Genomic DNA, 25969 nt, shown 5'->3' on the forward strand with positions numbered 1-25969 from the left:
TGGCTTTATTTCGGCAGCCATTTTGAAAACTCATGGTTTTATAGGAATAAGTTAAAAGTGGTTAATTTGTATAAAATATTTAAATTGTGCTTGTTAAATGATGATACAATGAGTGATACAATAATTATTATTAATAATTAAATATAAATCGTTGGAATAAAAATCAGTAAATTTTTTTGATAAGCAGCGTCGGGTTAACGTCTGTAAAACAATATTTTTCGACTATCAAGATGTCAAGAAACGTATTATTACTAGCGGTGAGTCTTGGATCCATGCCTAAAATGAGTCGAAGCAGAAAAAATCACGTCAAAGCAGGTCAAAAATCAAGGTTATGTTGACAGTTTTCTTCGATTATGGAGGTGTGGCTCACTCGGAACTCCTTCTGACTGGCTTATACTTTAATAACTGTTTCGAGAATTGAAAAACAATTGGCATTAGTGTAGTGGGCCCAAAGAGGACCACTTTGAGGGGAATGACATAGATTTTGAAAAATTAGTAAACAATTTTAAAATTATGAAAAATGTTTTATTAAAATTTTCCAAAATTTACATATAAAATGTTAAATTTTAAACACTTATGATTGGTTCTAATTGGGATTGGTTCTTCTGCATTACTTATAAAGGGTGATCCATTTCTTAATTTGTAAACGCTGTTCGGCGCAAGGTTGTCTAAAATGACAGCTTGACACGACACACTCGTGATCTGTCAAAAAAAAGGCTATTGAAAAAAGTACCTCTACTTGAACGGGGGGTACTCACATAAATAAGCTACAGTAAAATACTTTTCTTTCGTAATTCTTTAATTTAAGCGTTTTTATTTAACAATTTCGAATTAAATATTTTCTGTAGTTTAAAAAAAGAACAAAAATAATATTTCTTATATAAACTTAATTTAGTCTAAAGGCTAATCATTATATAAGGCTACTTAGCTAATATTACAAATATAATAAATACAATGCGTAAAAAGCTTTTAGAGCAATATTAATGTATATATCAATGCTTTCGTAAAATAATTATATTTCTAACAATTTTGCTCTCTCATTCTAATAAAAAAATCGAACTGTGAGACAAATTTATTTTTTACTCAATCGCAAGATACGTTCCTTAAGGCAGCCTGGTGTCACTTTTGTCGTTTTCACCTTCTTACGTGATTGTGTTTGTATCTGTTTCGACTTGCGTAACCTAAAAAGTGATAAATTTGTTTAAAAAATGTTTTCTCTTTGTGAACTTTTCTATTTTTTATAATTTTAAATTTAGCGAAATGTACTTACAAGTCGTCATACAATGTGGCTATCTCCTTCTTCCATATGTCCTTAAAGTCATTCGTGAAATTGGTCCAATACTCAAAGAACTGATCAGGTGTGCATTGCTCCAGCGCACGTGATTTGGGCGTAAAATGATAGAAACGCATTGTCTCGATGAAGGTCGAACGTGATTCATCCAAGTCTTTGTTGAGCTTATCAATCGTTTTGATTGCGCTCTCTATAAACTCTTCCATTTTCGACTTGAACGGCTCCAAAGTGTTGGGGGTTGAGGCGCTTACAACACGTTCCGTGGTTTTTTGATTAGCTATAATGCAGAAAATATATATTATTGAACATTTTTGTTTTGATGGGGACCTCATTACGGTAAAGTCGGTACAAAAATTTCTTAAAATGTATTTTACTCTTTTATAACTATTTTCTAATCTCACTCTCACCACTCACCTTTAAGTTTTTTATGCAGATCCATTATTTGCTGTTTAACCTCATCGAAATCTACTTGTGCAGCACGCTCCACGTCCGAGGGCTCGGGTATCGGTAATATCATTTCCAGCAACTGTATGCCTTCCTTTCGTCGCCTACTGATATAGGTACGCACGATGAAGTGCAGTAACGTTGTCTGTGACTCCTTCGACTTGACGTCTTTGAGTTTGCCTAAAATCTCCAATGTAAAACCGTCCGCTTGTCCTCTCTGTCGATTTCCACCGTTCATATAGTTGCCCAGCGTCAATATTATAGCGAATACATGCTTCAAGTCTTCGCTCTCGATCAGATATTGTGAGAGTTGTGTGACAACTTCCAATTTTCGCGCAATTACCGTGGCGGCCTCTTCGAACTCAGCTTGGAAGACGATACATGATATGCGTTCCGTAGACATTGAGATCTGTGAGATTTTGAGTAAAAATTGTTCGGGATAGTCTAGCGGTATGTCGCTTTGTGCCGCCTCCTTGATGAGTTCTAATTCCTCGTTTGTCGCTTTAATGTTAATAATCTGTTGCAAAGTTTCTAAACTAACCACCGATGTGTCCACGTGATAGATGGCGTGTTCGATCTCACAGAAGTCAACATGCAGACTCCGCGACACAATACCTACATTCTGTGAACGTTTACTATCCAGCACCTTCATTGCCTTCACACGCACCACTTTTTTCTCTTTCGGCTTGCTGATGGGCACCACTGCCTGCCGCGAAAAGAGTTCGGTAAATTCGTCGATATTATCGAGACTTGTCTCCTCGATTTCCTGCCAGATTTCTTTGGGTGTTGCCGAGTCCACGGCATCATCTGGTGAGCTACCACTACCGCTGGAGTCTGTGCTGGCTTGTGGTGGTGGCGGTTTAGGTAGTGGCGCGTTCGTAACTATGCGTGTCCAGTAAAGCGGCTTCATCGGTTTGGGTGGGTTAACGGCAGTCTTTCGTAGAGCTGACAGGAAAAAATATTTTTTAGTAATGTAGATTTTGTAATATTGCCTTTTTACTACTTACTATTCGTGGTGTGAAACCAAGAGCCTTCCGTCGGGTTCGGCAGTGGCGCCGGTGTGGTAGAGGAAGGTGGTTTTGGCGCACCGGGCGGAGGTGGGGGTGGCACAGCTGAAACGTTTAGCGGTGGCAACGCAGGAGGTGGCGGTGGTGGACCGGCTGCTGGAGCTCCGGGCGCTGGTGGTGGTGGTGGCGGCGGCGCCGGTGCATTCATGCCTGGCGGAGGAGGAGGTGGTGGCGGTGCTGGCGCTGTTGATGTAGGCGCTGGTGGAGGTGGCGGCGGCGGTGGCGGCGGTGCCATTCCTGCATCGAATGGGGGTGGCGGCGGTGGTGGAGGCTTAGGCGCACTGGGCGCTACTTCCGCTTCCGTTTGTATTTCTTGATCACTGGTTTCTTTCGCTTTCACTTTGCACAGCGGACACGTGGTTGTTGCCGTCACTAATATTTCATCAGTCTGTATTGCCATATCTTGTGGAGATTGCTTGGGAATAACGCCAGCTGTCGCTGCTGCTGGTTTATCAATTTCGTAAATAGTCGCTTCACTAGCATTTAGCAGATCGGTTAGTTCTATGCAGCGCTTAGATGGCCGTCGTGTCATTTCGCTAACATTGAGCAGCTCGTTGACCACCGTGTGCACTTCGGTTAGGTTGCCACAGGCAAGCAGTCGCTTGCGGAGATTCTGTTGAAATGTGAGATCACCTGTGGTGGTATCCACTTGTACGCCTTTCGGTATGCGTGGCACTGTGCTGGGTGTACTGCAATGCGGCCAAACTGCTACTGTGTCCAATCTGCCAGGTGTCAGAGGCACAGATGTGGTTGGCGCCTCCGTGTGGGTCCATTGATACATATAATAAGGCTGAAGAATTTGAAAATGAAAGTTCAAGTAAGGTTAGGTTTTATAGTAATATTATGCATAACATTTTTAAGAAGGTAAACAACACTAATCTCTCTAAATGTTCTGATATTTTTTTCTTTATAATAATATATTTGATTGTGCTTGGATTGCTTTTGTTTAATATGATTTCATTATACCTATAATGCATTAAATTTTCTTTAAAATGTCGGTTATACTCAATACTAAATTTGATAAGAAAATTTTCTGAGCACCACTGTCAATTTTTACCTCTAGAAGTAGTGCCATTCGGAAAGGCTACACTGTGGAATTTCATAAATTTTCATTAAGTGCTCTTTAAGACTGAGTTTACATTTAAAGCAGGAACAATGAAAAGGAGCGTCACTTAACATAGAAAAGCTTGTTAGCCATACCAATACGGGAGTTCCCAGATTTATTTGAGATTTGCAAAAATATATAAGTGGGCCTCTCAGTTCTTTGATAAGCTCTAGATTTCTGGTAGTTTTATAAATGTTTTCCTTTGTTCATGGAGAGCTATCTAACTTTTTGTTTGAGATATTCGGTTAAAGTTCAAAACCTTCCATGTAGTCCTCTTCAAAATGCATAGCGACCGTGGGGGTCGAGAGTTACAGCTCAATCTTTTTGAGGTACTGAAGTCATAGTCACACTTATTTTCTTTCGGCTGTCAGATATGAACATAGAAATCAATGAAACTCCCCGTTAGCTGTCTTGATTTACCATCTCCGAATCGAATCGTTTTTTTAGATTGAGAAAAGGTTGTATTTCTATGTTTGTGCTAAAATTGATTCCGTAAGTTATTTGTTTTCGATACCAAAAGTTTCTCTAGCGATTTTTACACGGAAAAATAATCGAACTGTGAGTTTGCTGGGAACTTGGCGTTTTGAATTTAATTTTGGCTACGGAATCGTTGAAAATATTGTAAAGTATTTTGGGGAGTCTATTTTAACGCGAATCCAAGTATTTGAGTGGCACATAGTAGTCAGTAATGTTAAGATTAGGGAAACAGTTCCTAAAAATCATCAGTGGGAATCAGTGGGAAAGGAGAGGAGCTCAATATATCTTATGGATCGACTTAACCCATTTTGGTTAATGTCACGGGTATCAGCGTGTCAATTCTAGACTCATACCGAAAGACCTGAATTCTTAGCAAAAACGAGGTCGAGGAAATTTGTTGGAATCGAAAAAACCAAAACTCTCTGAAAGTACTCAAGACTATGACAGCCGAGGCTGACCTTAATCCTTAGCAAAAACGAGGTCGAATCGAGGAATCGACAACAAGACACGAAAGGAAGAGCTAAATTCGGGTGTAATCGAACACTGTTTACTTTTCCAACTTGCAAATATCACAGCCGGCTAAATACCTTCAGGTGTTGGCATGTATTGGAAAATATGATGAATGTGTTCGCCTTCTTTGTTCGACTAAATTGTGAATGGATTACAATCAAATCCTCAATCGATTTCATCTACTTTAGCCAATATAATATTAACATGCCACATTCTAATTCAATGCCCTCGTGGTTTCATTAAGCTGCTTCAGGTATCATCATCAATCATATGGAGTAAAGTCAGACGGAAGTTTGAAAATCCTGCTATTAGTTATATGGATGTTAGGACAAGTTTTCGAAAAATTTTATCTAATTTAGGCACCAAAATACACTTATGAGTAAAACACGCTCTCTCATTTTCATTGAGATAGGTCACATATTGGCCGACATAAAGTCAACCGAAACTTCGATAATATTTATATTAGGTACATACGGGCTCAGGGAAGCATTGACGCGATTCAAACAGTTCTTGACATTCAGTCAGACTGTTCTCAAAACACAGTTATCTCCAAATGTCAATTATATATTTCGCACATTGACCGATATTTTTGGTTAAAGTCACTAATAGGCACTTTGGTCCACATATTCGTTGGAATAGATGGCATTGAAAATTGTGTTATATGCGAGGTAGGTGATGCCATGCCTATCGTTCAAACTTGAAATCGGTTTTTTTATATAGGCCCATTCATTTGGCAGATAATAACAAGAACCTGTACATAAAAATGTCTAATATTCCGAACTGGAAAAACGACTACGCATCCGCCAAACCCCCGAACGTAGTTACGTCCCGAAACCATTTGAAGAGACCTCAGAACATAATATAGATCATTCATTTGATGAATTATAAGAAGAAGCTCGGTCAAGTATGCTGTAGAGTCCTAGGTCCTTCCGATTATTTGTAAAAATGTCTAATATTCCGATCCTCCCCAACACAGACGTGCCATAATTCTTCTATATAGTTTTCAGAACATCTCTTGAACACGTGACGTTTTGTTAGATGAAGTGAAGGGGTGAGATTTTTAACTATTTTTGTAAGATCTGCTACTTAAGAAGGACTTTAAATTCTTCAAGACTTTGAGCGGCACTGACAATGTATGATTCACCTCAAATCTTCTGTGGAAAATTAAATTGTTAAAAACATAATTGAACTGTGTGTAAAAGCAAAAATTTTTTAAATTTCATTTCCAACGGTATTGCCTTCTATTACCTTGAGTTATGCAATGTACCGCGCTTGTGACAAAAAAATTCGAAAATCACAACCAGGATAAGCCAACAGGGGACAGTGTAAGAATCTGCAATTCAGAAGTGTCGCGCGAAATAAGCAAAAGGGTAGGAGCAAACAACAAAAATAGAGGAAGAAAAAAGGAGGAAAATCGAAAAAATTAGCAACATCATACTTACAATTGCACAAAGAGCGCAGCAACAGCCGTCGCGCAAATGAAAGCTGCTGGCGAGGGAAGTTGTAAGAGGTAAGCTAGGAAGGGCTTCGAGTATCGGAGAAGCGCATAGCAATTTGCCAAGCCAAATTGTTAATGCCGAGGGGATTGAATATGCAACGGCACAAGGTAAAGGATATTGCGCGCTAACGAATATGTAACGGGAAATTTGTAGGTGTGTGTGTGAAGGAAAATATATGTGTCTACAAACATTTTTTATACCCTGCACAGGGTATATTAAGTTTGCCACGATGATTGTAACACCCAAAAAGAAATGTCGGAGGTCCTGTAAAGGTGTGACATTTTGCACATGTTCTTTTCTTTCTCAAGACGATCCTCATTGTCAGAACTGCCGATATCGAACCACTACAGCATATACATATGTATGTATCTGTCATACAAACTGAACAATCAAACTAATGTCTTTGTATGGAGAACTCTTTTATTTGTCAAGATATCTTCATGAAATTCGATATGAGTTATTGCGTATGATAATGGTGTAATCTCCGAAGAAATTAATCTGATCGGATCATTATAGCATATAGCTGCCATACAAACTGAACAATCAAATTCACGTCTTTGTATGGAGAAATCTTTTATTTGTCAAGATATCGTCATGAAATTCGACACACTGTATTGCCTAAAGCAATGGCGCAATCTCCGAAAGAATGTGTCAGATCGGGCTACTATAGCATATAGCTGCCATACAAACTGAGCGATCGGAAACAAGTGCTAGTATGGAAATATTCTTTATTTGTCAAGATATCGTCATGAAATTCGACACACTTTATTGCCAAAAGCAATGGTGCAATCTCCGAAAGAATGTGTCAGATCGGGCCACTATAGCATATAGCTGCCATACAAACTGAACGAGCAAAATAAGATTAAAAATATTTTTATACCCTTTCTGTGCCATAAAAATATTTCTACGAAGGGTATTGCAGCTTCACTGCAATCGTAGTTAATGGTTTTGCTTGTTTTGTTCTTTCTTCCAACATAAATGTTTGTGTATGTGTTAGTATAAACGTAAATGCAGGTGTATATTTGTGTAGCTGCATGAAGTCATGCAATCTTTTTCAAAGTTAAACGTCACCAAACGTTGATTGGCATAACAAAATGTGAGGGTGTGAAGGTGTAAGGGGAAAAACGCTTGGTATTAAAAGGCTAATAGCTGCTGAGGTGCAAATCTGTACCCACACATATACATTTTTATATTAATATGTATGCGAGTGTGTGTTTGTAGATATATGTATGTGTCCTGTCGCTCACTTCACAATTACAAAATTGCTAATACAGAATCACTAAATACATACCATGTATGTTTGTATCCATATATGTTGGTTATGCCTCGTCACACACACATTTACCGTCCACATCTGTGTTTGTTTACCGCTTTTTGTGGCGCATTTTAGGTTTAACAGCCGCTTCATACTCCAACACTTCGCATTGAACTTTCACACACATACACTTAGCCATACAAATGTTTGTATTTACCGTTGCATATGCACACACACCCCGCCATGCCACAAATGCATGTGGTAGTGTTTGTTTGTGCACTTGTTTGCAGAGTGCAAATTATCAACAGTGTGTAAACACTCTTCACAAATGGTGTGAAATGCGATTAAAAGTTCGTGTGTGATTTTTTTATTCATTCTTTCATTTTCATTATTTTTTTTTTGCTTGCAACTTGCCCTTTAAACTTGATTTGCATTTTTATGCGCGATGCTCTTAAAGTCTGAGCGCATGTGGTGCATATGTTGGGGGTTGGGCGGGGAGCGCGCTTTAAAAATTTTCAAAAGTGTTTAGTGCCTTTGAACGGCTGAAAGAGAGTATTTACTGTGTTTATTGATGGTGGCTGGTGGCTCAAATGCCTTACCCATTCATTTCTGTGCTTACGACTTTATATAACACATTCATATATGTACGTACGTACATACGTAGTATATGCTTATGATTATGTTCCCATAAGTGCAAAATACATACATATTCATTCGAAAAAAACTTTGAATAGCTCAGAGAAAAAAGTACGATGTTCATCACATTTTTGTTGCCGTTTTATAATTTACTTAGTTTAATGTTTTCTGCAAACTGGGATGAAATAAGGGGATTAAAATCAAAAAATCAAAAATATTTTTCGGAGTACAACCTCGTTAAGAGAAGTGACCATCCACTCAGATAGCAGAGCCATGAACTCATTAACATTGCGTTGAGGGTTGATCAAGGAGTGCCTAACCGCGCTATCAATAGCATCGAGTGTCCTTGTGATAAGACTGGTATGGCTAGACCACAGCGGAATCGCAGGAAATTGTAAAGCTGATGAGCTAGTAAGGAAAGGCACCCTAGAACCGTTATCCTTCTTGTGTTCTGCTACTAGATAGCTGGCCTTCGCGGAAGCTTGGCCATGATGGATTGCAAGAGATCTAATACCCTCTTTGCCCTCAGTAAGGTTAGTCTCTCCGTAGCTGTGTGGCTTTTAACAGTCCATTGCCCTATTGGCGTTCATGCTGTAAGATTAGGAATCTTACCAGATGCCATCTGCCGAATCTGTATGGAGGAAGATGAGTTGGAAATAATTCAACACTTCTTTCCTGTCGGTCCCGCATTTGGGAGGTCAAGCCTTATATACTCTGACATCCCACCGAATTGGCGTGTGTGGAAAGTTTGAAGCAATTCGAAGTTAAGTTCATGAATCGTTTGATTCACTTCTCTTCACATTTTGACACTTTGTCATCTAACACAAACGATTACATTTTACTGAAACAGTTTTAATTGGTTTTAATATTTTCATTTGTAAGTGCTTGTTTTGGATGTTCAGTGTGTTACTGTCTTTTGTGCCCTTATGGCCTGTACGGTATTTAGAAAAAAACTAACGAAAGTTTTTTCCACATAGCGTATAACCCGAACATCAGCAACATTTTTGTTTAGCTACTTCTAATCACAATCCAAAATAATTGTGGAATACTATATGATGTACTATGCCCTGCTCACAAGAAGGGAGATAAACCTTTTTAACATTGCATGTAAGGTTCTTTCAACAATATTGTGTGACAGACTTAAGTCCATTGTAAATAAACTGATAGAACCTTGTCATTATGGCTTTAGACCTAAAAAATCCACCATAGACAAGATTTTCACAATACGTCAAATCCTGAAAAAAAAAATCTTCACAAACAGATGATACCCATCGCGGTTTTGCCAATTTCAAAGCTGCTTTCGACAGCATAGAAGCATCATATTTGACGCCATGTCTAATGTTGGCCTTCGTGTGAAATGTGTGGAATGTGGTTATGCAGAATGACTCAACGTCACCTCCATCAGCTCTGTCAAAATCAGAAAGAACATCTCCAAACCGTCCGGTACCAGGCGAGGTTTTAGACAGAGTTATTCCCTCTCATGCGTATTTTTCAATGTAAATGTCGCCAGTCTGATCCGCTACTTTCTCTGCTATAAAAGTACAATGCTTCTGGGATACGCAGATGATATTGACATCGTAGGCAATAACAGAGCGGTAGGTGCATTTTGTTCCAGGCGCAGTGAACGAGGTTAAGACAAAGCACCTGGAGGCCAAATTAAGAGATTCCTCACGTCTTGGGAACTACGTCACTGTCGACAGCTATAAATTTGAAAACGTCGTTAAAGACTTTGTATAACTCGGAACCAGCATAAATCCCACCAATAAATAAAGCCTAAAAATCAAAGGCAGAATAGCCCTTGCAAACAGTTGCTACTTTGTGATCGGTAGGCAATTGAGAAGTAGATCCCTCTCTCGACAAATAAATATTACGCTCTATAAGACTCATTATTTCCATCCTATTATACGGCGCAGAAACATGGGTGATAACGACCCGAGAAAGTAATTGGAGCATTCGAGTGATATGTGCTTTACAAGACCTTTTCATCCTTCCGCGTGACCGATGAATATCGAAGAATATGGAACCACGAACAGTTTGAGCTCCACGGCAATATGGATACTCGTATAAATAAGTGCATAAAAATCCAACGAATGCACTAGTTAGGCTATGATTCTTCCTAGTCGCCATTTTCTGTTCGTAGTAATATCACTCTCTCAGCTTTTTTCGTTCTCAACTTTTGCTCTCTTCTGCTAGTTTCTGCTCGTTTTTTGGGTTAAGAAATGATTTTTATGTTTGCGCAAACACTCTTTCTTATAACCACATAAGCAGTGTGTACGTTCATTAAGAAGAAAAACCCCTCTTCGATTCGCCACTTTTGTGCACGCTGTATTTGAGCTTAGTTCCATTGTACAAAAACGAAAAGAATATCAGTAACAAACATACAGTTGAAACCAATAACACTTCCGTTGATTTTATGCACCAGGATCAGAAGTGAATAACAATCATGGTAAAGCTTGTCACCTCGTTAGCATTCTCTAAAACTATTCCAACAAACCTTGTTTAAGCTTAGATATTGACTGCATTAAAGAATTTAAGCGATGCTGTAAAACCACAAATTTTGTTTGTTAAGCTTACTCCCTTCCGTCTAGCATCAAAACTTCCGCACCTTCAAAGACAAAGTTCAGTGAAACAGCCACAATGACATATTGGCTCTAACATTCTGCAGTTATTTAAGCGTAATTTTTGTTATAACTGAGTCAAGTTGCTTAATTATTAATTTAACTTTTACCTACTTCATTTACAAATCCCTGCCGCATATTCCACGTTTTACTGCCACCTTAACGGCTTTCATTATCCCTCCTGTACTAGTTAGATGTTAACAGCTGTAAATAAGTTACGCTATTCTTTTATTGTGTCTACGTGACGCTTAACGGTGATAAAAGCCAAAAGGGCCAATGAAAAACTTAGAACACGTATTCCTAATTATTTCAACAGACCAACAGACTAAATTGGCGTGAAGTCACCTGTCATTTGATTTATTAACTTTGTTGCTTGACTATGTAATCGATTGAGTTAGCGAAGAATGCACCAAGCGAACACACGGGCCAACGAAAGCGAAGTTCTAGCCACCTGTACACGGTGTCCACCACAACGAAGTGGGCGCCAGTTTGTGTGGGCTTTGTGGCGGTTTAAGGGAGTTTAAGAAAGTTGTAATCGTGCTAAACATATATAATTTGTGTGATAATCATTTTCGATGGCAATCGAAGCTTGTCCTCCCAATCTTATCGCATAAAAATGCATGTAATTGAATAAAGTTCGGTATTAAAGTCTTACACATAAAAACTCAGCTACGCTTTTCGAACTTTTAATTACATTACTCAGACATATATTTGGTTTTTGCTTCTCGGTCTCTCTCTCTATCCACCACAGTTTGTAAAGCGAAAAACTCGAAGACATTTTAATAATTGCGCATTCATCAAGCTGTCGGTCTTTATTTACTGTCCAGTTCAAAATTTACACTGTCTCGTCTTAACCACTCTAAGAATTGCGTGCATTTCAGGAAGTGCTAAAAGCAAAGCACCGAAGTCATTTCTTTAGATTGAATCTAAAATGGAAAATGCAATTTTTTTGCGCCAAAAATCAACACAGACTTGTTGTAAGCGACGAGTCGAAATGTTGCTGAACTCTGTGGCTCTGAAATCTGCGACAAAAAATCCTCGGATTCTTTAAGATTCAGCTTTTCGACCGCTCTGAAGCATTGAAAGCGACTATGCAGCGTTGCACTCAATGAATTTGCATTAAAAGTACCGTTATCAAGCGAAATAAAATGGAATAGAACAAAATGAAAGGAGTAAAATGATAAAAAGAAAAACAATTTTGAAGGAGCAAAGAGGTAGCTCGGAAAAAATTGACACTTGAAACTGGGCACAGTTGTTAATGACACTTAATAACAACAACACTGGCAACAACAACCGTGCCCACGTCAAGCCTTTCATAGCCGTTGTGACCGTTTTCGTATTTTTTTTTTGCAGCTAAAGCTATCTAAGTTTCTGTGCGCGCTTAACTGTCATAACTCTTCGACGAGGTGCGCTCCACAGTAAATGGAGTTTTACGAAGTAAAGGGAATTATTGTTTTGTGAGCTCGCTCAGCTCAGTTGATCAGATACAAAAGAAAGTCTGCCCGATCTCAGTAGTAAGGAAAGCACCTCAGAATGGCTCCTCTAATCAAAAAATATAAAGTCGAAATGCTTGAAGAGCGTTGCTTGTTTTTTGAGACAAATTGAAAATAGATCCCTCCTTACAGCCGCCTCTGATTAGGGCATAGCTGTTGTGAAAAGCTTCTTTAAGTCAGCAATATACTCGGCACTGCCCGATGAAAGCAAATAGTTTCAGGCGAAAACATTCTAATAAGCTTTTCTCACAGCCAAATTAATTTACTACTCCGTAAATGAACAGCTGTTATACTTGTTTAGTTATTATTTTTTCTAATGATTAAATTCATCAATTGATTGCTATTTTAGCATTGCACTCAACCAAATTTATAGCATATACAGAAACCTTCAGAGTTAAACTCAACTAAATTTACAGTGTGGACAACAACCCGTAGAGTTGTAGTTCAGTTTCATTTCCATTTGAATTCTGAGCAAAGGCTGGTTAATTGATCAAATAACTCCTGTACGAAAAGGCTATAAAGTGGCATTAGTCGCCTCGACTAGAACTTCAATTTCGTCCTCCCCTTTCACCCGATCTCACAAACGCCTAGTACACTAAAAAAATTCAGGATCCTGCTGGACGTTACTGCGGGGATTAGATCCATTTGGTATATATAAATTTAAGAACTTTAATACTGGGTTTACCTATTTCTGTGCAGTCTAGAATTAGGTGCTCCGGAGTCCCCAACTCCATGCCGCCCAATCGGCTTTGTTGGTGTATGACTATGTAAAATGCCATGATTTGCTGAAATTTGCCTCCGGTTCCTGTACATATGGTACTTTTCAACCTTGTCAGGTTGTAATCACCTATTTCCGAGTTTGGTTGGTGCTTATCTTTAGACGACTTGACAGGTGACCTAGTAGAAAGGTACTAGTGTTCCCCTTGGAATCTAAGTATATGCATAGAAGTTCGGATTATTCCGAAAGCAGAGCCAAAATACTCATATATACATCACCGTCACCTTGATGGTAAGCAATTGAAAACTAAACGAATAGTCTTGAGTTTAGGAATGTGGCTCATAATGAAAATGAACCGTGTCGAAACTAAGAATACAAAGATGGAACAACAACCGATCTTCAATGGAATTTTTTTTTTTGAAGAAAATTAATATTTTTTCTGAAATTCCATTAAAGGATAGAGTTTGTCAGTTGAAATTTGTCTGTATAAAGTTCCGAGTTCCAAAAATCTTTCAATTAGTAACTGATTTGATGTTTTTGGAGGAAATTAAACATAGCTAGGATGGATTTCGTCAGTAGAAAAATTTCTGTACCGGGTTCCGAGCTCCAAAGATCCTTCAATTAGAAGCTCATCTTTTTAAATCCTTTCCGATTTTCGATAGGAAGAAATTTTTTTGAAAAAAAGTGATATATTTTTTCCAAAAATTTAACAGAATGGAGTTTGTCAGTTGCATAATCTCTATATGAGGTTCGAGTTCGAAAAATCTGGATCCGATCATCGACAGAAAAAAAATTTGATATATTTTTTCCAAACTTAATCAGGATGGAATGTGTCAGTTGCAAATATCAATATCGGATTCCGAGTTCCAAAGATCTTTCTATTAGTAACTGATCTGCTGTAAGTCGGATGGAATTTTCGTTGGAAAAAAATGTTTTTGAAGCAAATGATTGCTTTTCCTCTAATATTTTTTCAAACTCTAAGCATAATTTGAAGAACCCTAAATCGGTAGAAATTATGTCTACTCAATATTGGAGCGCACCTCGTTGCTGTTGTGTGAATAGTTTAGCATGAATCGAAGCTGTAGGAAGTGCAAAACACTCGAAGGCAAGTAACTAAGTCGTCGGTTGGCTGGCCGGTCGGTGGTGGTGCGCCTGCCTTGACAACTTCAAAGTACTCTGAAAAGTTTGGTTGCATTCTTGCTCTCGCAAAGGATTTGTATTTTTCTTTATTTTTTCTGTTTTCTGTTTTGAATTTTTTGCATTTTTGTAGCAATGGCTCACTCACGCTGAAGGAGTTGATAAGTTTTTTAATTCTTAAAAGTACCGTTTTTTCTATTTTTTGCTATTTCTTAAGTTTTCTAAGTGCAGTGGCAAAAGTCACTGAACGTTGGAATATCAATTTTTAATTTGTAGCAGGAAGTGTTGGCTGCGCTTTGTATTTTTTCAGTTCTTAGTTTATTTTCGTTCACTTTTTGCCATTACTCCTTTCCACAACTTAGTTTTCGTTTCAGAGTCAACGGTAATTAATATGCATTAAACTTTACACAGTTCGACTTTAAATGGTGTCTATAGCGCGCCTGCATTTTACAAATTCAATTTTTGAGTTATGTCATTTATATACTTACACTGAAGTTTTTAATATCCGTTTCCTCGGAGATCTGCTTTAACACACCCACATTGATTAGATTGTTACAATACTGTATTGTTAGATTATTCAAGTCTTGTTCATTGAGATTACTGCCCGATTGTTGCAGCGATGAAATCAGCCATTTCATGAGCATTTGACCTGTGGAGCAAAAGGAAAGTTGAAATTCTTATTAATAAAAGCTTTATTTTCTTTTAATGCAAAACAAATTTTGTCTCTCTGTTCTCCCTTATGACCGCTTTCACTCACTTATCTTGTAGGAACTATAGATCATGTGCAACATTTGTAAGAACGCTACCATATTGTGTAACGGTATATAGATTATCTCAAAATAGACGCTCTCACACATTGAATTATTACAAAATTGTTTAAAGAGAGCCTTTTTATTTATTTCTGTAAAGCTTTTAAATAAAATTGAGAAAAAATATTTTGAAATTGTGACAAGAAAATTCGAAGAATAGAAGATAGTGGAGTTCGTTTACCTTGAGAACAACTGTTATGTATATTTGAATGAGATTTTGAATACAGAAAGGCACAAGAAATTTAAAAAATATAAATTTTTAAAATAAATGGTAACAGGCTAATAATGCGAGGTAAGGCAAGCCAATTGGAAATAATTTTAGTCTGGAAGCTTTCATGGAAAGCTAAGTTAGACACTAGGCTTAAGAAAGCAGCTACAGCGTTCTCCAGCTGTAAAAGGATGATGGGGCCCAAAGCAGGATTAATGCCTTGGATATGTAGCTAATTAGCTCTACACAAAACATTCGTAAATCAGTTATTATATACAATAGTGGAGCGCTTAGAACGATGCCAATTCAGGCACTAATTAATTTTACATTTATTGCCACAGACGTGTTCTGTAAGCGACTGCCAGCGAAGTCAACTAATAGACTTAGGGAATCTCCCTATTAGTCACCTGTAATGGGAGGCACTCCATGATACTTACATCGACGTTTCTACGCAAAACCACGGGTTTTCGAAATCCTAAGCAATTCAACTTTACTTCGGTCCCTAATATAGCCTTCCCTTCCAGAGAATTTGAAAGGGGCGAAGTAGACAGGGACGCAAATATCCATACGGATGAGTCCAAATTTCAATCAAGTGGAAGGTGGTGTCTTTTCAGCAAAACTAGATACCAGAATCGCTTTCCGTCTACCAGACCACTGCAGTATCTTCAACAGCGGAGCACACAGCAATAAATGAAAGCCTTCTCGGTCTACTTTCCTACTTTTTTAAAGAAAGAAACAGAAACTTCAAATTTAACAGGGAATGTTTTTTTTTATCATTCTAAAGAAAGGTCCATTCGTTGAGTCCAATTTTCGGTGACACGTTAGAGCATTTCAACTGTTAACTGGAGACACGGGATTGTCCTCATATATAATACTTTAGACTTTACATATCCCCAGAGGAAAAAGTCTAACGGTATGATACAATATTACTCGTACACGATCTTGGTGGCCACTTAACAGGTCCAAAACATGAAATCACTAAAGTCTCTTGAGGTTTTATCAAAGATAAGGCAAGGCTGCCATGAACTTTTGGTGGATCTAACATTCTATTTTAAGATAAATCTGCAATTGGTTCCAGTCATGGTGATATCACTGGTAATTGTGAAGAAAATGAAGCTAGGCACTACTAACTATTTACTTTGACTGCTATTTGTCTTTGACAGCTTGTAGATATTTACTGGAAAAATATATTATAAATATAACTGAGCCTGGGATTAGGGAGATCATATAATGACTATAGTAATTATAAGGAGTCAGTAGGTGGAAGAAAAGGAGTGACTATATAATATCAACTATGCGAATGCAAGACTTAGTATAAGAAAATAATCGCAACTATCGGTCTTCGGGTTTCTTGACGACTTTTTCGGAAGTTGTACAGATAAAACTTTTTGTATTGATGAACTTCATCAGAAGCATGAGGTGGCTCAAAGGGGAAATAATAGAGTGAGGGAATTTTCGTCAAAGTGGAATTGGTCACCTAAAGATACGTCGCCAGACAGCCGTTCTATCTTACACATACTACTTTAAAAATAAGAAAGCTAGATGAGTTTTGGAATTAAAGTAATAATTTTATACTCTGGACGTTAATAAGTTATACATAGATTTTACGGGGTGAAAACGTCGTAAAATTCCGAAATAGTTTTTATTAATAGAGTTGCAGATCTTTGAGGCTGTCTGAGTGAGTGATGAGTATCGAAGAAGAGGGAACAACGATGAGGCGACATGGATATGGTTAAGCGCTTAACAATTCAATGAGCAAGCGCTGGCAAGGTCATGTCCTTCGCATGAAAGATTACGCTCCAGCGAAAAGATCCTTAGACTCGAATTGAAATCCATGAGTGGACAGACAAGCAAGGGTGCCCACGCATTCAATGGAAGGACCAAGTGCATAGCGACCTGTCTGCACTTGGGATGTGCCGTGAACTCGCAAAGAATAGAGGGAACTGACGAAGTTTAGCGTTCTCGGCCCACACCGACCCGAGGTTGTAGTGCCAAAGAAGAAGAATAATATAATTTTTAGAGTAATAAGGTCTAAAAGGTGTGCAAAACATTTGGTAATGTTCAAATAACTGTAGTCTTATATGTCTTATATGTAGAATCAGAAGAAATCAGGGAACTCATTTAGCCTGTTATTTAAAACGAAGGAACGAAAGTTGTATGAACAGCCAAATAACCCTCTTTCGATAGAAAAGGAAGTTGAAAAATTAAGTTTGAGGTAGATTGAAGATACTTTCCGGGAACAATTTTTGTTGGAAGTCGTTCACATTTTATTCAGTTAAAATCTGATTCAGCCATATAAAAAACGAATAATCTTAAAAAATTTTGAAATTATTAAATAAGGTTATGAAAAGTCAAAAGTAGTATGAGAAATCCGGCAATTGAAAGTAATAAAATGGCGCTAAACAATAAAGTAATGATTGTGTTCAAATAACAGTTCAAAAGCTAGTACTTGTAATAGTTCATTTAGCTATACTTTATAACTTCCTTTGAGCAATCTTATCAGAAGACTAAAACTAACTACTTGAGCATGAAAATTGTTGAATAATAACACGTATATTGCATTAGAAGTGCATTTGGTTTTAGTGCTCAATCAGCAGATAAGCAGTTTACAAGAAAAATAAATCAAGTTTGATATTTTTAGTAGAGATAACAACTATAATATAAGACCCTGGCCTTCACAAGGCCACAGCAATATTAACCGCTTTGATTTATCATCATTTGGCTGTCTAATCCTATGTTTGATCGAACGTTAATATTCTTTGGGAGGAAGACACTTTTTTTGGTAGAGAGCTGCCACCTATTAATAATTCTAAAACTGGAATTCCGAAATATAAAATATTTTAAGAAGTATTTCCAAAAATTTTACATGTTTAAAGTAGAGAAATTTTGAAAACATTTGCTTTGAGTAAATTTTTTTTCTAATGGAGTTGCCAGCTTTAAAAAATTTAAAAGGAAGGTATTAGAAAATCTTATGTATCTTATGTAGAAAGCGTTTGCTAAAATTCGTAACTCTTTAAAGTGTAAAAATTTTGGAAATATTTTCAATGAGAAAAATTGTTTTCTAATCGAGTTGCCACATTTCAAAAAATGCAAAACTGCAAGTTTAAAAAAAAAGTGTCATACTTAGTAAGCATTTACAAAAGACTGATATGCTGCGAGTGAAATTTTGTTTCTAATGGAGTTGCCACACTAAAAAAAATATAGTATCATAGAAAGCATTTAAAAAACTCTGTATATATTTAAATTGGAGAAATGTTGGACATATTTTCTGACTAAAATTTTTTTCTAATAGAGTTGCCACCTTTCACAAAGCATATAAAATTGGAATTTATAGAAGATATAAGGTGTTTTAAAAAGCGTTCCCCGTAAACTTTAACTCTTTAAAATAGAGAAAATTTGTAAGAATTTGCTTTTGTTCTAATAGAGTTGCCACATTTAACAAAATGTAAACTTGCAAGTACTAGAATATATCTATAGATATAATGTATCTATTTAAAGTACAGAAATTTTGTAAAGATTTGTTATGAGTATATTTTTTTTAATAGAATTGCCACCTTTAAAAAAGTAAATTTGGATTTATTAGAAGAACTAACATATATTAGCAAGCGTTCTCCAAAATCCTTTCCTGTTTGAAGTAGAGAAAATTTGTAAGAATTTGTTTTATGTAAATATTTTTTCTAATGGAGTTGCCAGCTTTCAAAAAATTCAAACCTGCAGTCTTTAGAAAATGTAAGGTATCCTAGCAAGCGTTCACCGAAGCTTTTTTCTCTTTGAAGCAGAAAAAATTCGTAAAAATTTGTTTTAAATTTTTTTTTAATGGAGCTGCCAGCTTTCAAAAAAATTTAAATTATTTAAAAATTAATTTATTTAAAAATTATTATACTTAGAAAGTGTTCCACGAAATCTGCTCGTTTTCAAAGCGGACAATTTGTTTTAAGGATTTGCTTTGAGCATTTTTTTTTATAGAGCTGCCAGATTTTATAAATTTAAGTCTGTGATTATTGGAAAATGTAACGCGTTTTAGAACGCGTTCCCCAAAAACGGTAGCTATTTTTTGTAATTTTACAAAACAGAGTTGCCACCTGTTGAAAAAAATAGTTGCGAAAAATATTACAAAATTTTAATTTACATGGCGAGTTTCGAAATTCGCCGTCTAATTAAATAAATTTTACAAAATAGAGTTGCCACCTGTCGAAAAAATATTATTGCGTAAAATATAAAACATTTTTAATATACATATCGAGTTTCGAAAAGTACCGTCAAATTATAAAAACTTGACCCAATTGACCCAATTTAGATATTAATTGCCTCAGCGTTAATTAAGTTGTTTGAGCACGGTATAATTATTCGTAATTATCGAAGCTTCTGTTTCAGAAATAAATGTAAAACTCCTCTGAGTAACTAGGAAATATGTTTGTATTTAATCGTTCAACACACTTGTGAGAAAACCTAATGAACTAGTAAATAAGAACGATGACGTCGGACAATCGGATATATAACACTTGAAAATCGTTTTTTATATTTTTTTTTTGTTTATTTTAGTATCTTTGTATGTGTAAGTCCAAAAGTATACCGCAGTATGAGTCAATAACACTCAATTTATCGATTGATTAATATTGTTGATATAATTTTGTTATTGTTGTCTTTTATATTTATTACTTCTAATCTGGCGCTGCACAGTGAGTTGTCAAAACTATACCATAAATTTCATTGAATCATTAATTTAATTTTTATTTGTTGTAAACTTACATTTTGCTGCGAATTCAGTGGATGAATAAGCCACTGGGTGCAATTGTGGCAACGCCAATTTATCAGGCGCGCCTACGTTGCCTTTGTTTGCGTTGCAAGGTTGGACGTGGGCTGATAACTTAGGTGCTAATACGGTTAAAGAACGCAATGGGCGTTCAATATGCGCCGCCAAGTAAATATCACAATAGTAAAGAGTGAGAAAATTTTGTAATTTGTGTGCGGAGATCGAAAAATTATATTCCTCTTGCGTACTTCGTATGACCTTGAAATTTAATTTGTCAAAATTCTTTGTGTGTGTCAATTTTATCGTACTGCCGAAATCGCCAGCTGACACTACAAGTGCTTTACTTGCGGTAACGACACTTGCCGCTAACTGTTTTAGTGTCTGGTTCCCTGTCGTCCCTTCGCCGCCGTGCAGTACCAGGCTTTGCTGCGTCGGCACATCGATTTTGTAATCTTGCGCATCAATGCTGACCAATTTGGCGAGTAAAGGGCACCAACCGGCCGACAACTGCATTTTGCCACGATTTCTGGCTTGTATGGGTGGACTCAGTGGCGCTATGCGCAGCTCCTGCTCCCAATCACAGTTTTTTAGTTGCATCACAGTTAAGGGGTGCGCTGGTTGTAGTTCCAAACTCTCGGCATAATCTATGTCATCGTAAGCGAACATATCCGCGCTCTCCAGCTCGTCGTAGAAACCTTGTAAATTCGGCGTTTTGAATATTTTCTGCACGATCTCATCACTTTTGTGATACTTTTCGCCATTTGTCAGAGACATGGTTTTATTTTTAAACACTTTTTCTTTTAATGCAATATTTATAATATTTTTTGTTTAAATTTTTATATTTAATTTCAATTCCTTTCACATTTCTAGTAATTTATTTTTCTTTGAACTTGTTTCCGTTTGCGCTCACTTTTTACATTTGCATGCGTCAAACACTCGCGAAAAACTAACAATTTTGTTGACACACTCAACAATTGTGCAAGTCAAGTCAAGGTGTTTTCTAGCTGGCAAACACTTGAAAATGCTTCGAACGCTTATCAAATCACCGGCTTGTAGCTGATAACCGTTGACTGTTGCGCTGAGCGTAACACTGCCAGTCAGTCTGCGAGCAACTGATTTATTTTGGTTACTAATATTTGTTTGCACAAGAGTTGATGTCATTAGAGAGATAGAGCATTAAGTACTTTTGTGTGGCTACCCTGTAGGAAAGTGATAACTAATCTGATACCTCGATAATCAAAAAAAAACTGTCAACATAACCTTGATTTTTGAACTGCTTTGCCGTGGCGCGGTTTGCTTGGGCTTCGGCTCACCTTTGCCACGATATGCGTTCGATTTCTCGTCTGTTTCTCGGTCGTAAGCATAGATCCAAGACTCATCGCCCATAATAATACATTTTATGACATCCTGGTAGTCGTAAACCATTGTTTCACAGACGTTAACGCGACGCTGTTTTAGGAAAATATGGAGTGATTTTGGTACCAATCGTGCTTTCACTTTTCTTAGGCTTAAATGATATTTCAAAATGGTTTTCATTGATCCTTACGATATTCCAATGATCCAGTAAGACCTCTGACTGTTAGTCGTCGATTCTCAAGCACCAATTCCTTTAATTAATTGGCGTGATGATCATTAGTAGATGTTGATGATCGTCCTAGACGTGGTTTGTCGCCAACGCGTTCTCGACTCTCTTTGAATAATTTGTACAACTCTAAAACCCTTGCTGGTGACAAATAATTATCACCGAATAATTCTGAATGTTTCGTCGCCAGAAATTTGATTCCGCATACGACATTTAAAGAAATTGATAGATTGGAGACTAGATTAGAGCGAGCCCTCCAAATGGCCTAACTGGGACAATTTATTCCGGGAGTGAAAAAAGCAATCGAATTCTATCTCCTAAGCTTTATTAAACTTGAATTTGAGTATATAAAATATTGTTCTATTACATTATGATCCAAATTGGCGGGTAATGGCCACGTCTGTAGAATCCCCTACTAAACTTCTAATCTCAAATATTTCACTTTTCTTTTCCGTCAGTTCGTTTCTTGTCAGGACTACTTATTACTATCTGAGGCACCACAATATTAAATCCCCCTACCACTTGTATGGAAATTAGCTTGAACTCGCAATAAAGTCTCCTCTTAGCTTACTGGCGTCTTATTCGTTACAATTGTTTTTCCTACAGGGTGTTTCTAAAAGTGCTGACTAGTATAGATTTGTGAGACATACTAACCGAGTGTTTAGCATTTGCTTTATAGCACTGATAATTTCTAAGTACTATTCGATCATTTGTTTGCACTGAGTGCAAAATTTAACGTGTGTGCATTAGCTCGATGACACTGTTGTGTGAAATAATTTACAGTTATTAGAAATATATAAATTTATTGTTTTGAAAATAAATGTTTAGCATGTGCGTGGGAAAAATTGAGTTGTGAAAATTATTTAGCTGTTTTTTTCTCAATATTTACAAAGAGCTTTTTTTATTATTATTTTTGTTTTGTAACAACCGTTATACAATGTATTTTGACCTTGAGCTTTTCAAAGTTAAAGGTTTGCAACTTTTACTACAGGTTTGAGAACTTTCTTTACACATTTTAACTTTTAGTATGTTTCAAATATAATTAAATTTATTTTTTTAATAACTAGTCGCTTTTTAAACCCGTTAGTATGCTGAGTATACTCAGTTTGCAGATTCTGTGTACTCAAAACGCGCTAGATGGCGCTGAAGTTAAGTCTTTTTCTTTATACTTATGCTCTGTTTTGGCTAATTCTCTAACTATATACAAATGATTATCTTAGAATAATATGAATCCAAGTTTTGCGCTATATAAAAGCACTCTGTAGAGTGTGTGGGTTTTTTTTCGCTGAGTGTATTTACCAGGCTAGTTCTCCTTTTACAAAAAAAAGCTCTCGCTAGATGGCGCAACAGTAGAATTATTACCAAAAATCGGTTTAAGTTCGTTTTTGGCTTACATATATCAGAAATATATATGGATACCTGAATAAAAAAAAAATGTTTGGATACCGGTATGAGAACAACGTGTAAAAAAAGCTCTACCGCTGGGTGGCGTTAGATCTTTATTAACAGAATTAGTATTTTCCATGCAATTGCTATAAATTTTATGAAATCAAAATGTTTGCATAGTAAACTCTGGAAGCTTTTAAAGTAATTTAAGATTTTAAGTTGGGAAATCCGAAAATATTCTAAACGTTTTTATTAAACTTTAGTTTATCTCTGTCATATGAGCTCTGAAATATACTATTTATATATTATAATTATATATAAATTAATACCTCCTTAATAGATAATTCCATATCGTCAAAATCACGTACAAAAATAAAATTGTTTGGTGTTCACCGAGTGAGTCGAAAGAATTTTTGGCATCCGAAAAGCCGTTATATCACATAAATCCACTGCTTTTATAAAATTCGCTTTTCTGTTTGGACTTTTTGGATACTTAAGCTTTGCGTTGCGTATGAAAATCGATCAATTTAAGTCTCTAATCCAAATATTAGTTGTGGTCGAGATGGATGAGAAAAGGAAACATGCATTGAGGATGTTCTTCTCTGGATTTTTACAATCTTTCACTCAAAATCACAATACCTTAATGAAATTGGTACAAACTCTCTATCTCTGAAAGCATTTCCTGTGGAACAAGCTAGTCAGAACAAGGGAAACGTTTCTATAAAGGGGATATTTTGTATTTGAATTATGGTGTCGAAAAACGAAATGAGGAAATAGTTATCCAGGTCATTCTCCCACTGGTCTTTTTCAACGGTGTAGAGGTCTTCCTCCTCCTCTGTTCCTCCCAAAGCTGGAGTGTTTTAATCCATTTTAACAACGACTGCGGTATTTGCTGTTAGGAATGCATAAAGGACCATAACTCTTCCGCAGAACCTTTCTCTCGAAAACTCGTAACGCCGACTCATCAGAACTTGTCATCATTCATGTCTTTGCACCATATAGCAGGATGGGGTTGATAAGTGAATTGTAGAATTTGGTTTTTGTTCGTCGGGAGAGGAATTTACTTCTCAATTGCCTACTCAGTCCGTAGTTGTACCTGTTGGCAAGAGTTATTCTTAGTTGGATTTCGAGGCTGACGTTACTGTTGGTGTCAATGTTGGTTCTAAGGTAGAGGAAATTATCTAATGCTTCGAAGTTATGACTGTCAACAGTGAGATAGGTGCCTAGTCGCGAGAGCGACGATTGTTTGTTTTATGACAGGAGATATTTCGCCTTGCTCTCTTTCACCACGAGACACATTTGCTTCGCTGCCTTATCCAATCTGGAAAAATCATAACTGACGGCGCGGTTGTCAAGGCCAATGATACCAATATAATCGGCGCCGTATTTGAATAGCTCGGACGGCAATTCATCGGCTCCGCTGCTTTACTGTTTTCAGACGGGCAATTGCCACTCAAACTTTTTCATGGCCAGGGAATCGGACTCACCATCTGCTGGAGTTATGTCTTCACTGCCATTCAGCAGGCTGGAGAAGTATTTTCTCCATAATTCCAGTATGATATGCTCTCTGTCGTGAGCTTCTTGAGTCACATGTAAAATAATCATTTTTGGCCACTCCCAAGTTAATGGTGCTCTGAGAACTTTCCTCACTTGTGTGAGGACGTCGCTCCATCCTCCTGAGGGAAGAACATACTTATCTAAAAATCCAAATTTGTTGATAAATAGATAAAAATTTTTGGTCTAAATATGACAAAAACTTCGGTAAAAATGGTAGGTTTTGGTCGATTTAAACTCTAAGCTCTGCAAAACTTTGAATTCTTGAGATTTCCCAGAGATTCAACTAAAGTATTAGCAGTACATATGAAGCTATGGATATAATCTTAACACCTTCGTGATAACTTAATTTGACTATTGGTCCTTAGCTTCTTGTAATAAATAAATTACTATGCGAGCACGAACAATCTTAACTAACTTCGTACCATAACGTCGTTAAATCCATGTATCTTATTTTCAATTCTCAAACCTGACAAAACATACTTTATTTTATCACCCACGTATGCCCTGTAGGTCACTTGTTAAAGTATGTTTACGACTTGCAGCCAATTCGTTTTATATGTCATTTTCAGCGCCTCAGCGCGACCTCATTACGCCTTCAAGTGCCTATTTGTCAACACTACTAATTAAACAAACTTCATTTGCGCCATAATGATAATTTATAGCGCGTTCTTCGTGCCACCAGCGTCTCACAAAATATCCCAAATTCCTTGCGTTCAAGCCTCTAGCACATACCCTGCCCCGAGCTAATGAGAACGATAAGCCAATAGCGCATTTGAGATCGCGCGCGCCTTACCTAATGAGATAAAATTTTTAATGCGTTACCGGTTAACGGTGTTGCAATGCTAAGCCATCTTCCCGGCAGCAGCCGCACATTGTCAGTGTCCTTCAGCTTGCTAGCAGCGCGCTTATACGGTTGTACCAACAAAGTTTAGATGATTATTGCCACCATCAGCGGTGTTTGCAAAATAAACGCATTCAAGTTGGCAGTCTTCACTGCACGCCACCTCACTCCCTGCTTAGTCCACGCTAAACCCGAAGCGCCGCGCTCCTCTCGACCGTTTGTTGTGTGCTTTGACGGTATGGATTTTCGGTAAACAACGAAAATCTGATTTATACGCGACAGCAATAAAACTGACAACAGCAACAGCGGCAGGAAGACAGGCAGGCAGGAAGGCAGCTCGAGCGTTGCAAGGTTCCTTGCCATAACAACACTTGTCGCTGTAAGTATCCTGTGCGCCACAATACAAGTCATCGCAGATGGTTGGCGTGTGAGCTTTCGTTTCATGTCGTGATAAAACTGCTAAAATGCCAAAGGTGGCGGCTGGTGGGCGGTTCTCTGAATGTTGCTGTTTTTGTTATCTCTGGTGTTGAAAGCGTCAGGGTAAGGTCGGAGGGAGTGTCGCTGCACAGATGGTCGCTCCGTG

General features: G+C 37.2%; 1 protein-coding gene across 7 annotated transcripts in view; it reads right to left on the reverse strand.

Annotated features, from left to right (window-relative positions):
* Positions 1-781: 781 nt before the first annotated feature.
* The window catches only part of LOC105223499 (protein cappuccino), a 128245-nt gene continuing 103057 nt past the window's right edge, over positions 782-25969 (reverse strand). For all 7 annotated transcript variants that reach the window (XM_011201235.4, XM_029549178.2, XM_011201238.4 and 4 more), the window contains 5 exons: positions 14739-14899; positions 2743-3592; positions 1706-2680; positions 1271-1568; positions 782-1181 (listed from right to left, as the gene is read on the reverse strand). In XM_011201235.4, coding sequence (XP_011199537.2) covers positions 1073-1181; positions 1271-1568; positions 1706-2680; positions 2743-3592; positions 14739-14899 — 2393 coding nt within the window. In that variant the 3' untranslated portion in view covers positions 782-1072. The remainder of the gene's footprint in view (positions 1182-1270; positions 1569-1705; positions 2681-2742; positions 3593-14738; positions 14900-25969) is intronic.

The sequence above is a fragment of the Bactrocera dorsalis genome, chromosome 1, assembly GCF_023373825.1.
Source record: "Bactrocera dorsalis isolate Fly_Bdor chromosome 1, ASM2337382v1, whole genome shotgun sequence".
In the NCBI taxonomy this organism is placed as follows: Eukaryota; Metazoa; Arthropoda; class Insecta; order Diptera; family Tephritidae; genus Bactrocera; species Bactrocera dorsalis.